This window comes from Gopherus evgoodei, chromosome 8 (assembly GCF_007399415.2).
Source record: "Gopherus evgoodei ecotype Sinaloan lineage chromosome 8, rGopEvg1_v1.p, whole genome shotgun sequence".
NCBI lineage: Eukaryota > Metazoa > Chordata > Testudines > Testudinidae > Gopherus > Gopherus evgoodei.
In genome coordinates this window covers 55221302-55246073 of record NC_044329.1, presented here as the reverse complement: position 1 = coordinate 55246073, position 24772 = coordinate 55221302, and the positions used below count along the sequence as shown (strand labels likewise).

The window sequence follows — 24772 nt, the reverse complement described above, 5'->3', positions numbered from 1 at the left end:
TTTAAATCAAAATGGCCACATTAAATTGTATGGACCATAGTGTCAATCCATATATGGAGCTATATGAGCTATCATATTAATCTTAAGTAAAAATATAGATTTGCCATATTGGATTTGACTATAGCCATTAAGACCAAAGGTGGCCAAAATCTGCTGCTTCAAAGGAAAGAAGAATTCTTGTAATACACTATTACAGCCCTCTAACATTGGAAAAAATCCTTCTTGATCTCTACTGTGATAATTTTGTGTCATGAAGCTTTGGACTTACTCTTCTCTTAACACCATAACTACAAATATGAAAATCTGAGAGTTCAAGGATTTTGTTTTTGCTATAAGATGCAGATCAGAATTAGCCTCCAAGTTTACAACCAGGGTTCTTAATTATAGCAAGGGTTACAAAAAGGTATAACTGATTCCATAATAAAACACAACTGCAGATCTTAGACTACAACCCTGGGCTTATCTATACACACAAGTTTCACTAGTTTTAATTATAGGTGTAATGTTGCATCAAATGAGCTAATCCACTGCAACTGTGTGTGAATACTTACATCAGTACACAAAGCTGCAAACTGGTCCAACATCACTCTTTTTTAATTTAAAACACAGATGAATTTTCTTTCACCTTTGCAGAAATCCTCTTTGCCTTAAAAGCAAAAAACTAACAAAAACCCTCACACCTCATTACTTATCTTACAGTATCTGTGGCTCTCCAAGATGTTTTTGTCTGTACAGATCCCACTCCAGGTGCCCAACTCAGTGCCTTGATCTTTGGAAAAAGCAGTGTCCAGTGGGGCTGGGTGCCTGCATCCTGAATGTCCTCACACTCTCCCTTGTCCCTTCCCCCCACACAAGGGCATATAGGGCATAGCAGCTGCAACTCTCCCTCAGTTCCCTGGTTAATTCAGAGAACTTCAAAAAAGCGGGGAATTGAAGTTGGATTGTGGGGTGGGATCCACATAGATAATGACATCTTGAAAAAAGCAGTTACTATAAAGGTAAATAACCACTTTTTCTTAATCAAACATATCCATGTGGATCCCACTCCAAGTGACTGATAAGCAGTGCCCCATCTGGAGGTGGTATAAAGGAATCCAAACTGCCACTAAAGAATGGTTATAATACCGCAGTCCAGAACTTGGCATCTGATCCTGCAGTCAGATCAAGGGAACGCTCAAGGGGTGCATGTAGCTGACTTGCAAATGTCAGATATGGGGAGGTTTCTGAAACAAGAAAAGGAAGCAGTTTATGCTCCAGTGGTATATGCTTTTACCTTTGAAGGAAGAGATATCACAGCCATATAGTAGCAAACTGATGCACTGAGTAACCCGTTTTGATACTCTGGGAGGAGATGATTTAGCCCTTCAGGTCACTGGAGAAAAGGCAATAAAAAGACTGGAAGACAGTCAAAGGATTTGTCGTGAAAGGGTAGTATAATAAAGCCCTCGAAACATCAAGGCCTGGAGAAAACAGGTAAATTGATGGACCAGTTTAAATTAAATCCAGACGTTAGAAAAACCTCAGATGAGGTGTCAACATCATCTGCCTCTGCAGAACATTGTGTAAGGAAGATCAACCACAAGAGCTTGGAAGTTGCTTTTAACTACTGGCCCATGTGATAGGATTAAAAAGACAGTCAAGAAAATGAGAAGTGGTAGAAAGAGCATACTAAAAGGTGCTCCAAGAGTGACATCATGAGGTTTGCAAGGATTCCATGCAGGAGAGAGTTCTCTGACTGTTGGGTAAGTATGCAGCAACCCCTTTAGAAATCTGGATACCATAGGATTAAAAAAGAAAAAAAATGACTGGACAAGTGCATGACATGAAGCGAATGCTGCAAGGTGGATTGTAATGTAATTGAAAAAAATCCAGAATGTTTCAAATATACAATATAGTCAAGAATCTTTGGTATAAAAGCTTTCAGCAAGTCAAAGTTGTGCTGAGCTACTCAAAGTTGAATTCCCCCTCCCCCCCCCCACTTACAGGAAAAAGGCCTCCTCATGGAGGGATTTCTGCTTTGGAATAGGATCTTGTAGAGAGCTGTCTCAGTCAGTAGCGCTCAACAAGCCTACATCCAGACTATCAGATGCAATGACCCTTGGTCTTGACGTAGTATCTGACCTTGATGCTGCAATACTACATTTAGGCTTGGCAGGGTTAAATTTTAATTGCTAACTATCGATAAATGTTGATTTTCAGCTGACACACTGAAATCGATGAAAAAAATATCAATCAGTAATAGCCAGTGTGCCTACTGGGATCGGATATCACCAGTCCTGCAACGAGTCCCCTGCAACCTTGCTGTCACAGGAGTACGTGAGTGGGTAAGAGACAGCGGAGCTGCAAAGGGCTCCCTGAGCTGCCTCAGGGTTGGTGACACCCAATACTTACAGGCACAAAGAACAGAAGGAGGCTGTGGTCCTGGCATGGCAGAGCAGAGACCACTGATCAGGACTGCAAGGGGGAGGAGCCCCCAACAGCAGGGGAGGCCACTCCATTGCTGAATGGCTCCTGCAACAGTGCAGGGAGCCATCTGCAGCCCACTATCATGGACCCCACTCCCTCTCACTAGCTGAGAATGCGGGGGGTCTCTGGTCTGCCCATCCAGGATTGTAGCCATCTCTACACCATGTCCCTGCAGGGATTGGGTGCCACTGACCATGCAGGGAGACCTCTGCTGTTCCACTTTCACAGGAGTAAGGTGCCATGATAGTGCAGCTGAAGAGGGCTCCCTGCATAGCCACAGGGCCAGTGACACCCGATCCCTGAAGGAACAAGGTGTCAGGGAGGCTGCAGTTGTCATAGAATCCTAGAATATCAGGGTTGGAAGGGACCTCAGGAGGTCATCTAGTCCAATCCCCTGCTCAAAGCAGGACCAATCCCCAGACAGATATTTCCCCCAGTACCCTAAATAGCCCCCTCAAGGATTGAGCTCACAATCCTGGGTTTAGCAGACCAATGCTCAAACCCCTGAGCGATCCCTTCCCTCAGTGGAAGAGAGACCCCTGGCCAGGATTGCAAGGATGAGGACAAGCTTCTGGCTGTAGGGGAAGTCACTGCACTGCTGAGAATTTCCTGTTTGGGAATAAGAACATAAGAATGGTCGTACCGGGTCAGACCAAAGGTCCATCTAGACCAGTATCTGTCTACCGACAGTGGCCAATGCCAGGTGCCCCAGAGGGACTGAAGCTAACAGGCAATGATCAAGTGATCTCTCTCCTGCCATCCATCTCCATCCTCTGATGAACAGAGCCTAGGGACACCATTCTTTACCCTTCCTGGCTAATAGCCATTTATGGACTTAGCCACCATGAATTTATCCAGTTCCCTTTTAAACATTGTTATAGTCCCAGCCTTCACAACCTCCTCAAGTAAGGAGTTCCACAACTTCCTTTTATTTGTTTTAAACTTGCTGCCTATTAATTTCATTTGGTGACCCCTAGTTCTTGCATTATGGGAATAAGTAAATAACTTTTCCTTATCCACTTTCTCCACATCACCCATGATTTTATATACCTCTATCATATCCCCCCTTAGTCTCCTCTTTTCCAAGCTGAAGAGGCCTAGCCTCTTTAATCTTTTCTCGTATGGGACCCTCTCCAAACCCCTAATCATTTTAGTTGCCCTCTTCTGAACCTTTTCCAGTGCTAGAATATCTTTTTTGAGGTGAGGAGACCACAACTGTACACAGTATTCGAGATGTGGGCGTACCATGGATTTATACAAGGGCAATAATATATTCTCAGTCTTATTCTCTATCCCCTTTTTAATGATTCCTAACATCTTGTTTGCTTTTCTGACCGCCTCTGTGCACTGTGCGGACATCTTCAAAGAACTATCCACAATGACACCAAGATCCTTTTCCTGACTCGTTGTAGCAAAATTAGCCCCCATCATATTGTATGTATACTTGGGGTTATTTTTTCCAATGTGCATTACTTTACATTTATTCACATTAAATTTCATTTGCCATTTTGTTGCCCAATCACTTAGTTTTGTGAGATCTTTTTGAAGTTCTTCACAATCTGCTTTGGTCTTAACTATCTTGAGTAGTTTAGTATCATCTGCAAACTTTGCCACCTCACTGTTTACCCCTTTCTCCAGATCATTTATGAATAAATTGAATAGGATTGGTCCTAGAACTGACCCTTGGTGAACACCACTAGTTACCCCTTCTCCATTCTGAGAATTTACCATTAATTCCTACCCTTTGTTCCCTGTCTTTTAACCAGTTCTCAATCCATTAAAGACCTTCCCTTTTATCCCATGACAGCTTAATTTACGTAAGAGCCTTTGGTGATGGACCTTGTCAAAGGCTTTCTGAAAATCTAAGTACACTATGTCCACTGGATCCCCCTTGTCCACATGTTTGTTAACCCCTTCAAATAACTCTAACAGATTAGTAAGACACGATTCCCTTTACAGAAACCATGCTGACTATTGCTCAACAGTTTATGTTTTTCTATGTGTCTGACAATTTTATTCTTAACTACTGTTTCAACTAATTTGCCCGGTACTGACGTTAGACTTACTGGTCTGTAATTGCCAAGATCACCTCTAGAGTACTTTTTAAATATTGGCGTTACATTAGCTAACTTCCAGTCATTGGGTACCGAAGCCGATTTAAAGGACAGGTTACAAACCTTAGTTAACAGTTTCGCAACTTCACATTCGAGTTCTTTCAGAACTCTTGGGTGAATTCCATCTGGTCCCGGTGACTTGTTAATGTTGAGTGTATCAATTAATTCCAAAACCTCCTCTAGTGACACTTCAATCTGTGACAGTTCCTCAGATTTGTCACCTACAAAAGCTGGCTCAGGTTTGGGAATCTCCCTAACATCCTCAGCCGTGAAGACTGAAGCAAAGAATCCATTTAGTTTCTCCACAATGACTTTATCGTCTTTAAGCGCTCCTTTTGTATTTCGATCATCAAGGGGCCCCACTGGTTGGTTCCCACACTCCCGGCTGGTGAGTGGGGTTGGTGAGACTCAATCCTGACAGGCATAAGGTGTGGGAAAGCCTGTGGTCCTGACCCAGCAGAGCAGAGACACCTGGCCAGAACTGCAGGGAGGAGTCCTCTCCCCCGTTGCAGAGGAAGTCATCCAGCTGCTGAATGATTTCATCCCCTGGCTGGAGCCATGCAGCAGCAAGGTGACCTCCCCCACAGCCAAGAACTTTTCCTTCTTGAGGTTCTGGCTGGAGATCTCTGCTATGCCCTACTTGGACCCCAGACTTTCCTGCACCTTGTGACTACTGGGATTCACTGTCACCGGTCCCATGGCTGTGCAGGGAGCACTCTACAGCTCCGCTGTCATGACTTGCTCATTTACTTACCAGCCAGAAGCATGGGAGCTGTCCCCAGGCAGGAACTGTTCAGCTGCAGGGTGGCCTCTCCCATGGCCAAGGACTCGTTGTCCTCCTTACAGTCCTGGCTGCAGAGGGCTCTGCTCTGCCCAGCCAGGGTGATCCCCCCCACCCGTGCACCGCATCTTGAGCCCTGATGTCTTGGGCTCCTCAGCCATACAGGAAGCTCTCTGCAGCTCATCACTGTCAGCACTGCCCTAACTCTAACTTCAACCTTCTCCCTACAATCATAAAAATAAAAATAGTTAATAGAAAAAAATATTTAAAATAAAAAAACAAAAATTGAGTTCTGCCAAGCTCAACTATATTTGGGCAGTTTGGAAGTGGAATGGGAGGCTAAGCAGACGTCTGGGGAAGGTCTATCAACCAGAACTGTATTGACTTGTATGGGACCATCAGGACTAATGAGAGATACTCTGTCTCATGTGATCTTGCATGTCATTCTAGGAATCATGGGAATTGGTGAGAATGCTTATATGAGTCCTTGATCCAACAGTATGAGACAGGCATCTTGCCTCCCCAGAACAAAATACTGGAAATTTCAGATGATCTTTGGTGACAAACAAGTCTATGACAGGATTTCCCCTCTAGTGAAAAAAAATCAGCTTGATAAAGCTCTTCAGAGACCACTGGTAGTTGAAGATGAATTGTCTGCTTAGTAGTATGCTAAACTTTGCTGTCTCCTGCGAGATGGAGAGATGTTACCTGGGTTGTTGGCACAATGTCCATAACTTGATAGCTTCTTGACATGGGGATAATAAGCAGGTGCAGATTCATAGATTCATAGACTCTAGGACTGGAAGGTACCTTGAGAGGTCATCGAGTCCAGTCCCCTGCCCTCATGGCAGGACCAAATACTGTCTAGACCATCTCTGATAAGACATTTATCTAACCTACTCTTAAATATCTCCAGAGATGGAGATTCCACAACCTCCCTAGGCAATTTATTCCAGTGTTTAACTACCCTGACAGTTAGGAACTTTTTCGTAATGTTCAACCTAAATCTCCCTTGCTGCAGTTTAAGCCCATTGCTTCTTGTTCTATCATTAGAGGCTAAGGTGAACAAGTTTTCTCCCTCCTTCTGATGACATCCTTTTAGATACCTGAAAACTGCTACCATGTCCCCTCTCAGTCTTCTCTTTTCCAAACTAAATAAACCCAATTCTTTCAGTCTTCCTTCATAGGTCATGTTCTCAAGACCTGTAATCATTCTTGTTGCTCTTCTCTGGACCCTCTCCAATTTCTCCACATCTTTCTTGAAATGCGGTGCCCAGAACTGGACACAATACTCCAGTTGAGGCCTAACCACCGCAGAGTAGAGTGGAAGAATGACTTTTCGTGTCTTGTTTACAACACACCTGTTAATGCATCCCAGAATCACGTTTGCTTTTTTTGCAACAGTATCACACTGTTCACTCATATTTAGCTTGTGGTCCACTATGACCCCTAGATCTCTTTCTGCCATACTCCTTCCTAGACAGTCTCTTCCCATTCTGTATGTGTGAAACTGATTGTTCCTTCCTAAGTGGAGCACTTTGCATTTATCTTTATTGAACTTCATCCGGTTTACCTCAGACCATTTCTCCAATTTGTCCAGATCATTTTGAATTTTGACCCTGTCCTCCAAAGCAGTTGCAATCTCTCCCAGTTTGGTATCGTCCACAAACTTAATAAGCGTACTTTCTATGCCAACATCTAAGTCGTTGATGAAGATATTGAACAGAGCCGGTCCCAAAACAGACCCCTGCAGAACCCCACTTGTTATACCTTTCCAGCAGGATTGGGAGCCATTAATAACTACTCTCTGAGTACAGTTATCCAGCCAGTTATGCACCCACCTTATAGTAGCCCCATCTAAATTGTATTTGCCTAGTTTATCGATAAGGATATAATGCGAGACTGTATCAAATGCCTTACTAAAGTCTAGGTATACCACATCCACCGCTTCTCCCTTATCCACAAGGCTCGTTATCTTATCAAAGAAAGCTATCAGATTGGTTTGACACGATTTGTTCTTTACAAATCCATGCTGGCTATTCCCTATCACCTTACCACCTTCCAAGTGTTTGCAGATGACTTCTTTAATTACTTGCTCCATTATCTTCCCTGGCACAGAAGTTAAACTAACTGGTCTGTAGTTTCCTGGGTTGTTTTTATTTCCCTTTTTATAGATGGGCACTATATTTGCCCTCTTCCAGTCTTCTGGAATCTCTCCCATCTCCCATGACTTTCCAAAGATAATAGCCAGAGGCTTAGATACCTCCTCTATTAATTCCTTGAGTATTCTAGGATGCATTTCATCAGGCCCTGGTGACTTGCAGGCATCTAACTTTTCTAAGTGATTTTTAACTTGCTCTTTTTTTATTTTATCTTCTAAACCTACCCCCTTGCCATAAGCATTCACTATGTTAGACATTCCTTCAGACTTCTCAGTGAAGACCGAAACAAAGAAGTCATTAAGCATCTCTGCCATTTCCAAGTTTCCTGTTACTGTTTCTCCCTCCTCACTGAGCAGTGGGCCTACCCTGTCCTTGGTCTTCCTCTTGCTTCTAATGTATTGATAAGAAGTCTTCTTGTTTCCCTTTATTCCCATAGCTAGTTTGAGCTCATTTTGTGCCTCTGCCTTTCTAATCTTGCCCCTGCATTCCTGTGTTATTTGCCTATACTCATCCTTTGTAATCTGATCTAGTTTCCATTTTTTATATGACTCCTTTTTATTTTGCAGGTCATGCAAGATCTCGTGGTTAAGCCAACGTGGTCTTTTGCCACATTTTCTATCTTTCCTACCCATCAGATGCACTTGCATGTGTGCTGACTGTATGAAACTGTACTGTGGAATTCCATAGGACAGTATGGAATGCCAAGGAAGTTAATTTAATTGCTTGTAGCTTCAGAACATTTATGTGAAGAGTTATTTTCTTTTGAGATCAAATCTTTTGTCTCTGGAGGTGGTCCAGGTGAACACACTAACCTGCTCATGATGTGTCAGTGATCAGCATCTTTGCAGGAATTAGAGAGAAGAGAACCCATTTTGGAAATTCTTGGGTTGGATCACCAGTTCAGTGCTGATGGGATGAGTGATGGGTCCACAGTTCTCATACTAATTTGAGAACTGTGTCTTGTAGGACACTACACCAACTTTATCCAGGCATGTAACAAGTGCGCATGAAGTTTGGCAAGAAGCTTCATGTAAGTGCAGAGTGACAGAGCCTAGAAATCCGAGACAGCTTCATACCGTGCATGCTGGATTCAATTTAATACTGGTGATTACTGACTGAAGAAACTGAAATCGGTCTTCAGAAAGATATGACATCACCAATTTGGAGTCAGTCAAGACTTCTCTATTAATTATTTTGCCTGTGATGGGATGGGAGACTATTTCTCGTAGTTCACTAAAAGGCCCATTTGAATGAACAAGTGAAGGACATAGTTCAAAGCTGCAGTAAGCTCCTGATCGGATAAGCCTTTGATTAGCTAATAATCTAGATATGCATAGACATGGATGACTTGTCTAGCCAGCATCTGAGGTATCAATGGCTGCTGGGTAGCAATGTTTTGGATACTAGCTGGGCCTTCCTTAATGATACCTTTCAGCTCCTTTCTGGCATCTTGTGGGAGCCTGGATATGTAAGGAGACAAGATAATTACATTTTTCAGACAGGGCCTGTTAATTGACAAATCTAAATTGTAGCCAGGCTGATGAACAGGCCATTCTCCCAAATGAGCTCAGTTTCTTGGGATATCTCTCACCTTAGATTTTCAAGCACAGGAGAGACCACCAAAGAGCCTGTTGTCAGGGGAATAAAAAACTGCTCCTACCCCTTTTAGGATAGCTGGCAGTGTTTCTCTACTCTGTTAGCCGTAGAAGACAGAGTAGCTGGTGTTTGCCACAAGGTCTTAGCTAGATCCAGGAGGTCCTCGTTGACAGGTTGTACTATCCTAGCCGAAGCAGATGAGTGCAGAATATCAAGAAGCTTGTGAGCGCCTTTTTTTTTTTAAATTTTCTTTTTAAAGTGATACACTTGACATTGAAACGTCTCTTGGCAATTCTGGGGCGCAGGTCCTGAAACTTTTGAAGTCATCAGATTCTGGTACAAGGGTTGAAGAAACAGCTTTGGCTGGGGAAAGACGACAATGTGTGCCTGAAATGCAAAGGATGTTGCTCCTCAGGTTCTCTGGCGTCTGTTCCTCCTCAGCCACTTGCTCACTCATCTCTCTCAAATGATAGTGATCGGGGCATAGAAGTGGAGGGGAAACAGAGATCTACTCTACTACTTAGAATGGTAGGAAGGTCTCCTGGATATCCAGGACCAAGACCTCCAATATGCACAATCCCACTATGGCCCACTGTATTGCTAAGACTGGTTCAGATCAGGTTGACCAGGCCATTTGTATGCCTGTGATGGGTGTGTGTGTGTAGGAGCTGTAAAGGAAGAGCCTCTTGTCTGTAGCGATATGAGGTGAGAAGACTCCTTGCTAGACACAGGAGAAAGTGTGTGCTCTAGTGAGGAGGACAACAAAGAAACAGTCAAGGGACAGCTTGACCTCTGGGAAGACCCTGAAGCCAAGAATTTCTTGGCCAAGAAGCCAAAATTATGCACTGGTGCCAATTATGAAAGTCTTAGTACCAAAAACATCACCGGGTACAAGATAGTCTCCTACAGTAAAAGGTCATCAGGCACTGTTAGGAATTCCATAGATGGTGCTGATGTTGAAGCTGCCACCTGTGTCAATGCCTGTGCCAGTGGTATTGTAAGCACTGGTACCATATGCGGCTAATGTTTCTTCAGCACCAAGCTGAAGGTTGAGCCAGCATCACTTAGTCCTCCTGTGATGGACAGCGGCATAGTGATTTGTTCCCTGGAGAAATGATGTTAGGGCCCTTCCTTACAGAAATATAGGGACTGGTGCCAGGAGCCATGTCTGTCTCTATATTTGGACCTCTCTTGTCTCACAGAAGAGGCTGCACCAGTCTTCAGTGCCAGCACAGACTTTGGTGCCGGAGCCTTGCCTGATGCCAGCAATTTTTTGTTGGCACCCATTTGGGAGTCATGTGCTGGGTAGCAGGGGCACTAGCAGACTAGAACTTAACAGTGGTTGGATCTGTCTTAGAAGTTGATCCTCCATCTTCAGGATCTGAAATGACCCTATACACTGTCTGAGGCAGTGAAACTTTATATAGGCTTCCCTGAATTTCCATGTCCTTGTGGAAAAACATCCAACACATCAAACACCAACCTGGAATGTGGCTCTCACCAAGACAGAATAAATGGTGGCTGTGGCCAATAATGAGAGGGATTAAGCCATCCAGAAAAGATGTGGGTTTACAGTTTGAAGACTTTGAATCTGCCATTTTCGTGCAGAAAGAGGTGCCTTTGCTTTTTTTAAGAGACAATTCAAACAGAAAAATAAGAAATAAAGAATAACAGAGGATAAAAAGGGAAAAATTAGCCCTGAGTTAAGAGGAGAAGGAACAATAAGGGGAAGCAGACAAATGCTACTAGTTCTGTCTCACTGCCAAGGCTGGTAAGAGGGAACAGAGGGACTGTATGGCTGCTCTACCCTTTATGCTTTTGAGATGGGAAAGGCGAGGCACACGGGCATGAAAGGTGCAGACACAGCCCCAGTGGACACAGCTATTCAAAAAGATTCTGCTCTCACATTCATATACACCTGCAGTGGGATCCAAAGACACAAAGAACTGACAATTTTCAGGCCAAACTAGTTTTCCAAGTCAAAGTCATATGAGATAAAAATAGGGCTTTATAACAAAAGCAGGTTGAGTTGCAACCTTAACTGCTGGATGTTCCTAATATACTAGGAGCCTCCACAAATCTTAGAAGTTTGCAAAGTTGTTAAATAAAAAATTAAAACCAACAGAAAAAGCTAGTGTTAAATACAGCACAGCTTACGAGATTTAGCAGCTCTCTCCCTTCCATTTCTGTCACTGGATGTTGCTTTTTTGTGCTGTTGCTCTACTTTAGGTGCTGGACCCAGTATCTTTTTCACTAGCTTTTGTCCATCCCGCCAGGAAGATGTACTTATCAGATGACCTCCACCTAAACAAAGAGCAAATAATGAAGTACTGAATGTATTTTCCAGTGCATCTTGAATGTACCTAGTACTTACCATTACCCTTCTACTTATTATTACACTAAAAATATCACTATATTCCAAACAAATATGGTGCTACTTCAGTTGCACAACTCAGGCCTAATAAATAGCCTCAAAGCATAAAAGTATATGAAGGCTGAGGTATAAGGTTTATTACCGAGATACAGCACAAAGTAAAAACCCAAAGCATCTTGCAGTAACTTGTATCCCTACAAAAAACTGTAGAAGTAATAGTCCTGTGCTGGCCTAAAAGATCTGAAGACAAGTGTTAGTAAAAATAAAGAAAGAGAGACAGAGAATCTGTAGAAGACTGTGAAGTTGAGAAAACAGGCTTTGTATCTTGAGTGGAGGGTAGGAAAATGAGAAAGAAGAGCAGAAATAGAACAAGAGAAAGATAAAATTTCAGAGTAACGAGAATAAAAGGAGGCCCAGAATGGGGCAGGGGGGAGAGGGAGAATGAATGGTTCATTTTTAAGTACTGAGGCTAAATGAGCATCAGTTTAGTTTACAGAAACGACTTTAGAAAGCAATAGCATTTTCAAGAGCAAATTTGCTACTGAAATAGATGGCTCTTACGAATGTACAAATGTGAGTCAACAACAGTTCTGGGCTATGCAAATCCACTGGATTCTTGCAAGGAATTCCGTGAAAGAGGAAGTTTAAAGGGTTAAGACACTATTTTAATGGTTTATGCATTGCTTAGGAACAGAATGCAGTTATAAAGGGTTACATCACAATTTTTTTTTCAAACATGCATTAATATTAATCAATGATCCTATATCAAATCAGAGGCTGGCAGATCTGGCACAAAGGTATCTTCACTGAATGCTCATAAGATTAAACATATAAATTCATCTGACTAGTTTTTCTTCCCGTTAGCTTCCCACACAATATTTAATGACCTTTTGAAGTAAAGTACCAAGATCCTTGGATGAAAAGTATATATAAAGTGCAAAGCAGTACACTAAATTATTTAATTTGGGCCATTTATCACTTTAATATCTGCTGAGAAACACCTAATTTGCAGGTAATTAATAATCAGGTCAATTCGTCTCTCAGTTGGGATTTCCAACCATACATGTTCATACTCTAGAGCATGAGCATAGTTTAAAAACTAGCCATAAATACATAAGGATATCAGCCTACTGGCCCTACAGGACTCTGAGAAGCCTAGACTTTGAATCTAACTAAATTAAAAAATGAAACCAAGACAGCAGATCTAATATGTTTTGACATTCAATATCTTCAATGCTCCTTTAATGAAAGCAATAGACTTCTAAGATAAAAGGTTGAAAAGCCACCATTTCAGTGGCTACTTAAATGATAAACTATGCAATCTGTTTATGAACCTATCACTTGAACTAGAAACAGGTTACCATGAACCTTTTTAAAACATGCACCAGCCAAAGAGATTCTCTTGCCCAACTTGCTGCTCTTAATTATTTCTATACCCCTCCACAAAGCCAGAAGGAAGAGCTCATCTACTATTTCAGGTCAGCTGTCCACACTAAAAGAAGCTAACAAAGAAGAATATGAGCTGCAGTTATTTATAGTACTTGGCTGTGTTATGCATTCTGTTACTGCAGTGACTGAAGGGGGAGGGAACATCATTACAGATATAACACTGAGCCAACTCTGATGCCTCTCCTCTAAGAATTTCAGCACAAAAACATGAGGAGAATTATGTAGTCCAATACAGAGATAGGTGCAGCTGGATAACACCATAAAATCAACATGGTTACGGAGTTCAACTGCCTCTGTGCTACTCCCCCTTTCTGGACTAATGATATGGTCACAAATATTTTATGGAAAACTCTTGATTATTTTTCTTTTTAAGGAGACATTTGGTTCCATTCTTAATCCATAGGCCCACAAGCATTGCTTAATTCAGGCTACCTTTTCATCTCTGTCTGGGAAATCCATTCTCAGATTCCCAAAGAAAACCGAACTGAAGGTAGCAGTAGCTCTAAAATTCAAGCTACTTTAAAGATGAATCTAGAACACACAACTTTTGTTAAAGTTTTGATAACTCTACTTTCTATATAAGGGAGGAGGCTTAGCCATTCAGAGTTCCTGAACATGAATTCAACAGAGCACAAAGAAACAGCTTCATATCTAACATTTACTTTCAATACCAGTTTCAGCTATTAGCCATCATCACTAAGGGCTCGTCCAGACTGGGGGGGGGAGAAATCGATCTTAGATACGCAACTTCAGCTACGTGAATAACGTAGCTGAAGTCGAGTATCTAAGATCGAATTACTCACCCGTCCAGACGGCGCGGGATCGATGTCCGCGGCTCTCCGTGTCGATTCCGGAACTCCGTTGGGTTGATGGAGTTCCGGAATCGATATAAGCGCGCTCAGGGATCGATATATCGCGTCTAGATTAAACGCGATATCGATCCCCGAGCAATCGATTTTAACCTGCCGATACGGCGAGGTAGTCTGGACGAGGGCTAAAATGAGACATTTACACACCGCTCCCCTGAGTACTATATACTGAGTGCACAATTTCTATATTGTGCCACATTAACTTTGTTCCTGAAACTCTTTGGGAGTAATAAATTTGTATATGGCTTAACTTTATAAGCTTAGTTAAATAAAAAAGGAGCTAATTACAGACCACAGTACATTCTGAGGTTAAATATGCAAAAATAAATGCCCTATGCATTCTTTAAGCTATGTCAGTATATTGATTGGGTTGATCCTGATGATTGCTTATTTGACATGAAAGTTCAATTAAAAAATAATTCTATCTGAAAGGTTTTCCATTTACTTTTGTTACTTGTAATACCAAAGATTAGTACAACTTAAAGGAAAAATGCCTCCCTTCATTTTTTTAGTTGGGGTACAGGAAAAGCAACGGAGAAGGAAGTTGTTCCCCTCCACAGACCTGGACCTGTATACAGGAAGGGGCGGGGGTGGGGGAAGATGAGGAAGAAGGAGAGGGACAACTCCTTCATTCTATTCCTAATCCATCAGGCCACAGGATGACAACACAACAGGTTCCATTGACCTCAACCCACCTATTAGCAGTGGAGGCTGATGGCCCCTCCCTCATTGCTGGCATCTATCTGTGAGATAGGATAGGCAACAGGAAAGCAACATGCAGCATTCCACTATGATACTCTGTACCCCAAAGCAAAACCCTGGCACCCCCGTATTCACCAGCGTTATAATTGCAACAAATCTCGTACAAAATGTGTCATGTGAGGTGTTAATGAAAAAGTTACGGTTTGCTGAATATGATTATCCTATTTGTATGCATGTATTATTTTTGTATCTGAAGTTATGAATATTGATTATGTACCTGTACAGTAATTCCTCACTTAACATTGTAGTTATGTTCCTGAAAAATGTGACTTTAAGTGAAACGATGTTAAGCGAATCCAATTTCCCCATAAGAATTCATGTAAATGGGGGCGGGGGTTAGGTTCCAGGGCAGCTTCCCCTACTCTGCAAGCACCAGGGGCAGGGGGCCCAACTTCACCCCTTCCCCCAAGCTCCCACCCTAGACCCACCTCTTCTCCCTCCACCCTCCTCCCCCTTTACTTTGCACACTGCATTCTGGCTCCTCCTCCCTCCCTTCTAAATGCCGCAAGCCAGCTGATTGCTGCGTTCGGGAGGCAGGGGAGGGGGCAAGGAGGCGCGCTGAGTCCTTGCTCCTCCCCTCTCCCTCCTGTCCGGGGCCATCAGCTGGCTTGTGGCGTTTAGGAGGGAGGGGGGAGGAGCAAGGACTTGATGCAGGTTCTCCCTCCCTCCCCCCTACCTCCTGCCCAGGGCAATCAGCTGGTTTGTGGATTTCAGGAGGGAGGGGGAGCCTGCGTGCCAAGCCCTCGCTCCTCCCCCCTCCCTCCAAAACACCGCAAGCCAGTTGATTGCCCCAGGCAGGAGGGAGGGGAGAGGAGAGGAGCAAGGACTTGCCACGCCTCCTCCTCCTTCCCCTGCCTCCTGCCAGCGGCAATCAGCTGGCTTGCAGCATTTTGGAGGGAGAAGTGAGGACTTGATGCAGGCTCCCCCCCACCCACTTCCTGCCCAGGGCAATCAGCTGGCATGTGGCATTCAGGAGGCAGGGGGAGCCTGCGCGCCGAGTCCTCGCTCCCTCCCCACCCCCCCGCCTCCAAAATGCCACAAGCCAGCTGATTGCTGGGGGCAGGAGGAGGGGGAAGGTACTGATCCGCATGGTCTGCCAACAGGGGGGAGGCTGCCAGCTGTGGAGAAAGTAAGCGGCCAAACAAAGGAAGAGTGGAGCATTGCACAACTTTAAAGGAGTATGTTCCCTAATTGATCAGCAATGTAACAACGAAACAATGTTAAGGGGGACAACTTTAAGTGAGGAGTTACTGTATTTCAAATGTGTTTGCTCCTGTGGTAACTCCCACAAGGTAGTTTACATCCAGTCTAACCAGTACATTGTGAATGGATTATTCAAGTTGATGGCCCATCAGTGAACACAATGGGCCATGGAAGAAGCTTATCCCTACCCGATGAACTTTCCTCTGAATGTTCTAGCCAGAATATGGGTAATGGCCCCTGCTATGACTCATCGAAGCATGCAAGAGCATGTGACCAGCTTATGTGACACTGGTCTCCATCTTGTGCATGTACTTTTCCACTAACTGTGCTGGAGGCTGTGTTTGGGACAATTAAGTTCCCTCCACATTGAAGCTGTAAAACAGGAAAGAGACATCATCACTTGGCCTCACTCCCCCCACAACTCAATACCTGAAAACACCTCAGGAACAAATACTTTGACTGGGAAGCTGGTCCCAGGCTGGAAAGGAGTCCCCTCAGCCTCTGTATGGAAAATTTGTGAACTGTTTGTACCATCAGGGTGAGACACTGCTTGATTCAAATCCTGTCTAGTTTATAGAACTTAGATTGTGGTTGTTTTATTTCTTAAGTAATCTACTTTGATTTGTACACTTATTACTTATAATCACTAAAAATCTTTCTATCTGTTTTATGTTTATTTATTTATTTATTTATTTACCTAGAACAGTGTGTTGTTTGAAGTTTAAAGGGAAATCTGCTCAGGAACAGAGGCTGGTGCACGTCCTCTCCACATGAAGGAGGGGCGAACTGGGTAAATAACTTACACTGGTCAGGCTTCTGACCATGGCAAGATGTTACAGCTGTGGGTTCCTAGGCTTGGGAGCTGGGATGGAAGTGGCTGGAGCCTGCATATTGTTGGTCCATATGTGGATGGAAAAAGCATTCATGTAACTCACTAGGGTGTATCACTGCCTGTAAATGTTTGTGTGACTGAAGGACTGGGAGAGGTCTGCAGTTTGTGGGAGAGGGAGCCCAGGCTGGTGAGACAGAGAGCTCAGTGGTATCCCAGTTTCAGGCTGCACCCCAGAGAAGTACATATCACACACACACCCCGGCTCTTCCACAGAGATGAAAGATGACACAGGCAGAAGAGAAGAGTAAGGAAGTTCTGCTGTTGCTGCTGGTCTCCAGTTCTCTGGTGAATGTCCTCAGACAACCCCTGTGAAATACATATACAATCTTCTGCTGTTTCTGAGAGTTGCACACAGCAGCAGGGAAAAGGAAAATTTTGTAAACGGAAGAAAAAAAAACTGTTGGGGGATACAGGGCTGATATAATATACCAAATAACCTTTAGGATATTTTGTGCAACCGATCAGAGTTCAAGTCAACGGGGTGCCTTTAAACTACAGCTTTTTTCACCAGTCTGGGCAAAACTAATCAGTGAACATACACATCTAGAAAGAAGCCTATGTCAAGAGTACTACTGTTCACCTGGTTTGGAATCTGGGCTTGATGACCTGGTTAGCTTTTGGACCTTGCGCACTGGTCTGGTTGCTTTCTTCTCCTTGCTTTTCTCAGGGGGGTTCTCTTTCCGTGTTGAATCTTCTGAAAAGCAGACAGTATGTGTGAACTGTTAGTTGATACCCCATGGGAAGGAAAAATAAAACATAGAAGCTAACTTGCTTCAGCATTTACCTTGATTAAGTGGGGATTAGTCAGAGAACTGCAGCATGATCACTCCTTAGGTCATACCCACTACCTTAGAATCCAGCAGTTCCATCTGCTATAGAAAGAGCTAGGTACATAAGAAAAGTCATACTGGGTCAGACAAAATGTCCATCAAGCCCAGTATCCTGTCCTCTGACAGTGGCCAATGGCAGGGGCCCCAAAAGGAATGAACAGACAGGTTATCATCAAGCGATCCATACCCTGTCACCCAATCCATTCCTGCCCATCCTGGCTAATAGCGATTGATGGACCTATCTTCCCGGATTCTATCTAGCTCCCTTTGAATCCCATTATAGTACTGGCCTTCACAACACCTTCTGGCAAGGAGTTCCAGAGGCTGACAGTGCGTTGTGTGAAAAAATAATTTCTTGTGTTTGTTTTAAACTTACTGCCTATTAACTTCACTTGGTGGCCCCTTGTTCTTGTATTATGAGGAGGAGTAAATAACACTTCCTTATTTACTTTCGCTATACCTCTCATGATTTTAAACCTCTATCATATCCCCCTTAGTTGCCTGTTTTCCAAGCTGAAAAGTCCCAGTCTTATTAATCTCTCCTCATATGGAAGCCGTTCTATACTCCTAATCATTTTTGTTGCCCTTTTCTGAACCTTTTCCAATACATCTTTTTTGAGATGGGGCAACCACATCTGCACGCAGTATTCAAGGTCTGGGCGTTCCATGAATTTATATAGAGGCAATATGATATTTTCAGTCTTATTGTCTATCCCTTTCTTGATGATTCCCAACATTCTGTTCACTTTTTTGATTGCCGATGCACACTGAGTGGATGATTTCAGAGAACTATCCACAAAGACTCCCAGATCTCTTTCTTGAGTGGCAACAGCTAAGTTAGACCCCATCTCTGTATATATATAGCTAGGATTATGTTTTCCAACGTGCATTACTTTGCATTTATCAAGATTAAATTTCATCTGCCATTTTGTTGTTCAGTCACCCACTTTTGTGAGATCCTTTTGTAGCTCTTCGCAGTCTGCGTGGGACTTAATTATCTTGAGTAGTTTTGTATCACCTCCAAATTTTGCTAACTCACTGTTTACTCCTTTTTCCTGATTGTTTATGAATATGTTAAATAGGACTTAGCCCAGTACATATCCCTGGGGGACACCACTGTTTACCTCTTTCCATTCTGAAAACTGACCATTTATTCCTACCCTTTGTTTCCTATCTTTTAACCAGTTACTAAGCCATGAGAGAACCTTCCCTCTTATCCCATGACTGCTTATTTTGCTTAAGAGCTTTGGTGAGGGACCTTGTCAAAGGCTTTTTGAAAATCTAAATACACTATATCCACTGGATCTCCTTTGTCCTCATGCTTGTTGGCCCTCTCAAAGAAATCTAATAGATTGGTGAAGCATGATTTCCCTTTACACAAACCATGTTGACTATTTCCCAACAAATTACGTTCATCTATGCGTCTGACAATTTTGTTCTTTACTATAGTTTCAACCAATTTGCCCAGTACTGAAGTTAGGCTTATCGGCCTGCAGTTGCCAGGGTCACCTCTGGAGCCCTTTTTAAAAATTGGCATTGCAATTAGCTATCCTCCAGTCACTTGGTACAGAAGCTGATTTAAATTATAAGTTACAGATGACAGTTAGTAGTCCTGCAATTTCACATCCGAGTTCCTTCAGAACTCTTGAGTGAATACCATCAGATCCTGGAGACTTACTACTGTTTAGTTGATCAATTTGTTCCAAAACCTCCTCTATTGACACCTCAATTTGGGACAGTTCCTCAGATCTGTCACCCAAAAAGAATGGCTCAGGTTTGAGAATCTCCCTCACATCTTCAACAGTGAAGGCCGATGCAAAGAATTCATTTAGTTTCTCCGCAATGGCCTGATCTTTGAGTGTTCCTTTAGCATCTCGATTGTCCAGTGGCCCCAGTGGTTGTTTCTGCTTCTGATGTATTTAAAAACATGTTTTGCTATCACTTTTGGAATCTTTGGCTAGCCGTTATTCAAATCCTTTTTTTGGTCTTTCTAATTATATTTTTATACTTCATCTTCCAGAGTTTATGCTCTTTTCTATTTTCCTCATTAGGATTTATCTTCCACTTTTTAAAGGATGCCTTTTTATTTCTCACTGCTTCTTTTACTTTGCTGTTTAACCACAGTGGCTCTTTTTTGGTTCTTTTACTATATTTTTTTAAATTGGTCTATACATTTAAGTTGAGCCTCTATTATGGTGTCTTTAAAAAGTTTCCACACAGCTTGCAGGGATTTTACTTTTGGTACTGTACCTTTTAATTTCTGTTTCACTAACCTCCTCATTTTTGCGTAGTTCCCCTTTCTGAAATTAAATGCTACAGTTTTGGCCAGCTGTGGAGTTTTCCCCACCACAGGGATGTTAAATTTAATTATATTATGGTCACTATTACCAAGCGGTCCAGCTATATTCACCTCTTGGACCTGATCCTGCGCTCCATTTAGGATTAAATCAAGAATTGCTTCTCCTCTTGTGGGTTCCAGGACTAGCTGCTCCAAGAAGCAGTCATTTAAGATGTTAAGAAACTTTATCTCAGCATCCCTTCCTGAGGTGATATGTACCCAGTCAATATGGGGATTGTTGAAATTCCCCATTATTATTATTATTGAGTTTTTTATTTTAACAGGCTCTCTAATCTCCCTGAGCATTTCAGAGTCACTAACACCATCCTGGTCAGGTGGCCTGTAATATAGCCCTATTGCTATATTCTTATTTTTCAAGCATGGAATAACTATCCACAGAGATTCTATAGTACTATTCAGTTCATCTAAGACTTTTACTTCATATGATTCTATGCTTTCACATATAATGCCACTCTCCCACCAGCACGACCTGTTCTGTCCTCCTGATATATTTTGTACCCTGGTATTAATTACTGTGTCCCATTGATTATCCTCATTCCACCAGGTTTCTGTGATGCCTATTATATCAATATCCTCATTTAATACTAGGCACTCGAGTTCACCCATCTTATTATTTAGACTTCTAGCATTGGTATATAAGCATTTTAAAAACTTGTCATTTTTTGGCTGTCCCTATTGCATGATGTAATTGAATGGGACTTTTTTTCATTTGACTGTTTCTCATCAGATCCTCCCTGTATTTTATCATCATTTTCCATTCTCTCCTCCTTATTAGGACACAGGGAATCTCCGTTTATAGATCCTCCCAAAAGGGATGTCCAAACCACATGCTCCTATGCACCTGTCAGCTTTCCCCCAATCCTTAGTTTAAAAAAACTGTTCTATGACCTTTTTAATTTTAAGCACCAGCAAACTGGTTCCATTTTGGTTTAGGTGGAGCCCATCCTTCCTGTATAGGCTCACCCTTTCCCAAAAGCTTCCCCAGTTCCTAATAAATCTAAACCTCTCCTCTCTACACCATCATCTCATCCACACATTGAGAGCCTGCAGTTCTGCCTGTCTAACTGACCCTGTGCGTGGAACTGGAAGCATTCCAAAGAATGCTACCATGGAGGTCCTGGACTTCAATCTCTTATCTAGCAGCCTAAATTTGGCCTCCAGGATCTCTCTCCTATCCTTCTCCATGTCGCTGGTACCTACATGTACCACGCTCACCGGTAGGTAGAATTCTACTGCTACTCCAAGGCCCACGGGTTAGACTCCACAATGCATTGCTTAGGCTTACCCTTATAGCTTTGTCCAAACACACTCAGAATGAACATTTTGCCTCAAACACTGTCTATATAAATACTAGAAAACTGCAAAGTCATAAGTATGCACAGATAACAGCCGTAACAGATAGTTAGGAAGTTCACTTTGGGGTTTAGAAGTCATGTTAATAGTTTGGCATATCTGAGCTAATGTTGCTTTTTTATTCTACTGAAGGACAAATTAAGTTTTACAAAGTACATATTAATGCTCCACCTGAATGGGCTATGTCTAGCTCCTTCATTGTTGAATACATGACCTCTAACTTTACATTATACATGCTAGCACATTTAATCCTTGGCTCCCAACCAAACCATCAGAATGTGACAGACTAAATAACGGAGAATTGTACTTTCTGCAACTGTGCCTGCAGAATTTGCCACAGAATACACCAACTGGGTATGTCTACACTGCAATTAAACACCCACTGCTGGCCCGTGTCAGCTGACTCTGGCTCATGGGGCAAACATCTACACCACAATTTTACAGCCCTGCAGACTGAGCCTGAGTCAGCTGACCCAGGCCAGCGATGGGTGTTTGTTTGCGGTGTAGACATATTCACTGATTCAAAATTTTTCTGCATCATTTAAGCTTTCATTAAAAAAAAGACTCAAGCCATAGCCCTTATGGCTGCAAAGAAAGCATTCAAAAAGTGAGCCAAATGCAAGTCAGTGCATTGTTACCAATGGACTTGTGTAGACTAAGATAAATACGGTATTTTAAAATACATTTAGCTAAAGTGTTTTAACATATTGTTTTAAACTCTAGGGTAGACAGGATAAGATTTATTTTAACATGTGTTTAGCTGATAGAGATGAACCCAAGGGTGGGATTCAGAATCAACATACCCACTGAGTAGGATACATGTAGCCACTATCACAATTAAAAAAACAAGTCATGAGATTCTATATTAGTCGTATTAATTTTCATAATTAAAGAAAAAACTCAATCACTAAGATATGTTCTTGAAGGTGCTGCAGACTTTTCAGGTATGCTGCTGATTTCAATACCAGATTGGAAAAGAATATAGGTTCAGCTGTCCATACAGTACATGGTGAATATATCTATGTTAGATTTTCTGTCCACGTGTTCACTTTTAATAGAACAACCTTGATATATATTTACAGTATGTACTGTGTATGACTATAGATTGGTTACTTAGAATCAGCTATTTGATATGATCTTGTCAAATGAAGGAGATCATTCCAGACAGCTGGTGTACATATGGCATCAAGAGCGGCATATGGCCAAACTTGCATACAACTCATTCCTCCTACTGAAATGTGTCCCCTGGAAAACGTGAGAAATGGACTAGATGTCTATTTAATTCGGACAACTCTGTTTATATTAAACTTTTAAAGAAAAACTGGATTTCTAGAAAAAAAGAAGGTAAGTTAAACATAATAAGATAGCTATAAACATTAGAGTAATCCAGGGGCGGGAAAACTTTTTGGCCTGAGGGCCAGGTTTCGGAAATTGTATGGAGGGCCAGTTAGGGGAGGGGGCCGTGGCCCAGCCCCCACCCTCTATCCACTGTCCCATCCAACCCCTCCTCTTATTCCTGACTGCCCCCCCCCAGGATCTCTGCCCCCATTCAACCCCCCTGTTCTCCACCCTCTGTTTGCTCCGACTCCTATACAAACTCCTGCCCCTGACCAACCCCCCAAACTCCCCTGCCCTCTATCCAACCCCCCAGCTTCCTGCCCCCTTACTGCGCTGCCTGGAACACCGGTGGCTGGAGGCGCTACAGCCGTGCCGCCTGGCTGGAGCCAGCCACGCCATCGCCGCCAGGCTCTGCAGCTGCGCTGCCCCAGGAGTTCGCAGCCCCGCCAGCGAACTTGCACCAGCGGCGGAGCAAGGTGAGGCTGCGGGGGAGGGGAAGCAGCAGGGGAGTGGCCGGAGGTAGTCTCCCAGGCCAGGAACTCAGGTACCGAGCTGAAGGGTCCCGTGGACCGGATGTGGCTTATGGGCCATAGTTTGCCCACCTCTGGAGTAATCTGAATAAAAACCCTAAGCAAAAACAGGGGTACTCTATTTTTTGTCAAGGTCCAAATTTCTTGGTCAAGGTATAGTCATGGTTCAGACTCTAGAGAAGTAAGTAAGTAAATAAAAATATTTCAGGATCCATTCAAAAGAGTCTGGTGGTCTGGATTTGGCCCGCAGTCTACCATTGACTACCCCGGGTTAGAACTTCAGCAAAGGAAGCTAAATTGCTTTAAGACAACTTTGTGGCTCCCCAGTCATGGTACTAGTCAAGAGCAGGTCCAGTCCCTGATGAAATTCTGAACCACCTCAGGGCAGTTCTAAATTGCCCCCAACTTCCCAAAGCCCTTTGAGGCAATTCCAGCAGCAAAGGATCACTGTCAGAACTGTGACCCAAGCCATAATTCCTTCACCAAGGGCCATAAGAAGGGTGGGTCTAACTCTAAATGGGGATTATCACTACGCTAGAAAAATCACCAGCAGACTGATCTGCCAGGTTTACAGCTGCTTTGAACTGACAGAGTGTCACAAGTAGCCAGAAAGGCACCAAAGATTTAGAACTTCATGAATCCATAAAATACAATCTGTAAGTCAGAAGGAGAAGTTTAAGTCTACAGAAAGGTAAAAGAAATAGGTTTGGTAACTCAAGATAAATCTTTTAAGTGGTATCAGTGTAGTGTAGGTGACAGAGCCAGAAATCTGAAGATTATATTACCATGCATACATTTTGAATTGTTTGTATGCTATTTAGCATGTGTCTGATTCTGCTGGCAGAATGACAACACGCACCTTGAAAGTTGGTCTCACAAAAAGTTAGAAAAACCTCACAACATTATCATCATCTGGGGAGAACAGTCATCTGCTGTGGGATATTGTGAAGGTACATCTAATGGACATTTCCAAAACTCTAGGATAACAAATGTGAATTTGAGTGAAAAGGTCAACAGCAGATACATAACACATAGCTAAGGAGGATTCCACAAGATTTTAACAGAAAGCTGGGAAAAGCTAAGTTTTGCTTATAGTTCTCAAAGTGAGCCCCAACTGACTTTGTGAAGAGTTTAGATTGTTTTCTTGTGCTGATTTTTAAATACATTCAGAGAAAAAATAATTAGATTAAATCACTTTGAAATTAATTAAAGAATAGGCTTAATGACAAAAGACCTTTGAATTTTAGAAACTGAACAGTCTCTCACAGGCAAAATGGTTCTTTAATACTTATATAACAAAGCCATAAAAGTCCAAAGAGTTTGTGCAGAATTCTCCAGTTATTTTTTGTTGGGAGATGTTTGCAGGATAATTTATGTGATCTCAGCATATTTTTAAAACAGCGAGGCACCGCAAAAAAAAACAAAGACAATATTTCTAGATCTACTCTCAATGTCAATAACCCCATGTCAGAACCACAACTTACAATATTCTTATACTATGAAATCCCAAATTTTACTGGAAGAGAATGCATAGGAAGAGTGTGCATGCGCGCGTATGTGTGCGCGTCTGGAGGGGAGGGTGTTAGAAAATGACTTGTATAGGCTTAACATTTTGGAGCTTAGGGAAGGACTGTACTTAAAATGACCATTTCTGAACAGAGATGGCATCTACTAGGACATCTGTTGAATCCTAC

General features: G+C 42.6%; 1 protein-coding gene across 8 annotated transcripts in view; it reads right to left on the bottom strand.

Annotated features, from left to right (window-relative positions):
- Positions 1-24772, bottom strand: part of CEP350 (centrosomal protein 350) — a 172147-nt gene that overhangs the window by 108435 nt on the left and 38940 nt on the right. For 7 of the 8 annotated variants that reach the window (XM_030572799.1, XM_030572802.1, XM_030572804.1 and 4 more), the window contains 2 exons: positions 17249-17362; positions 11277-11423 (listed from right to left, as the gene is read on the bottom strand). In XM_030572799.1, the coding sequence (XP_030428659.1) occupies positions 11277-11423; positions 17249-17362 (261 nt within the window). The remainder of the gene's footprint in view (positions 1-11276; positions 11424-17248; positions 17363-24772) is intronic. The other variant, XM_030572805.1, reaches the window with a different exon arrangement.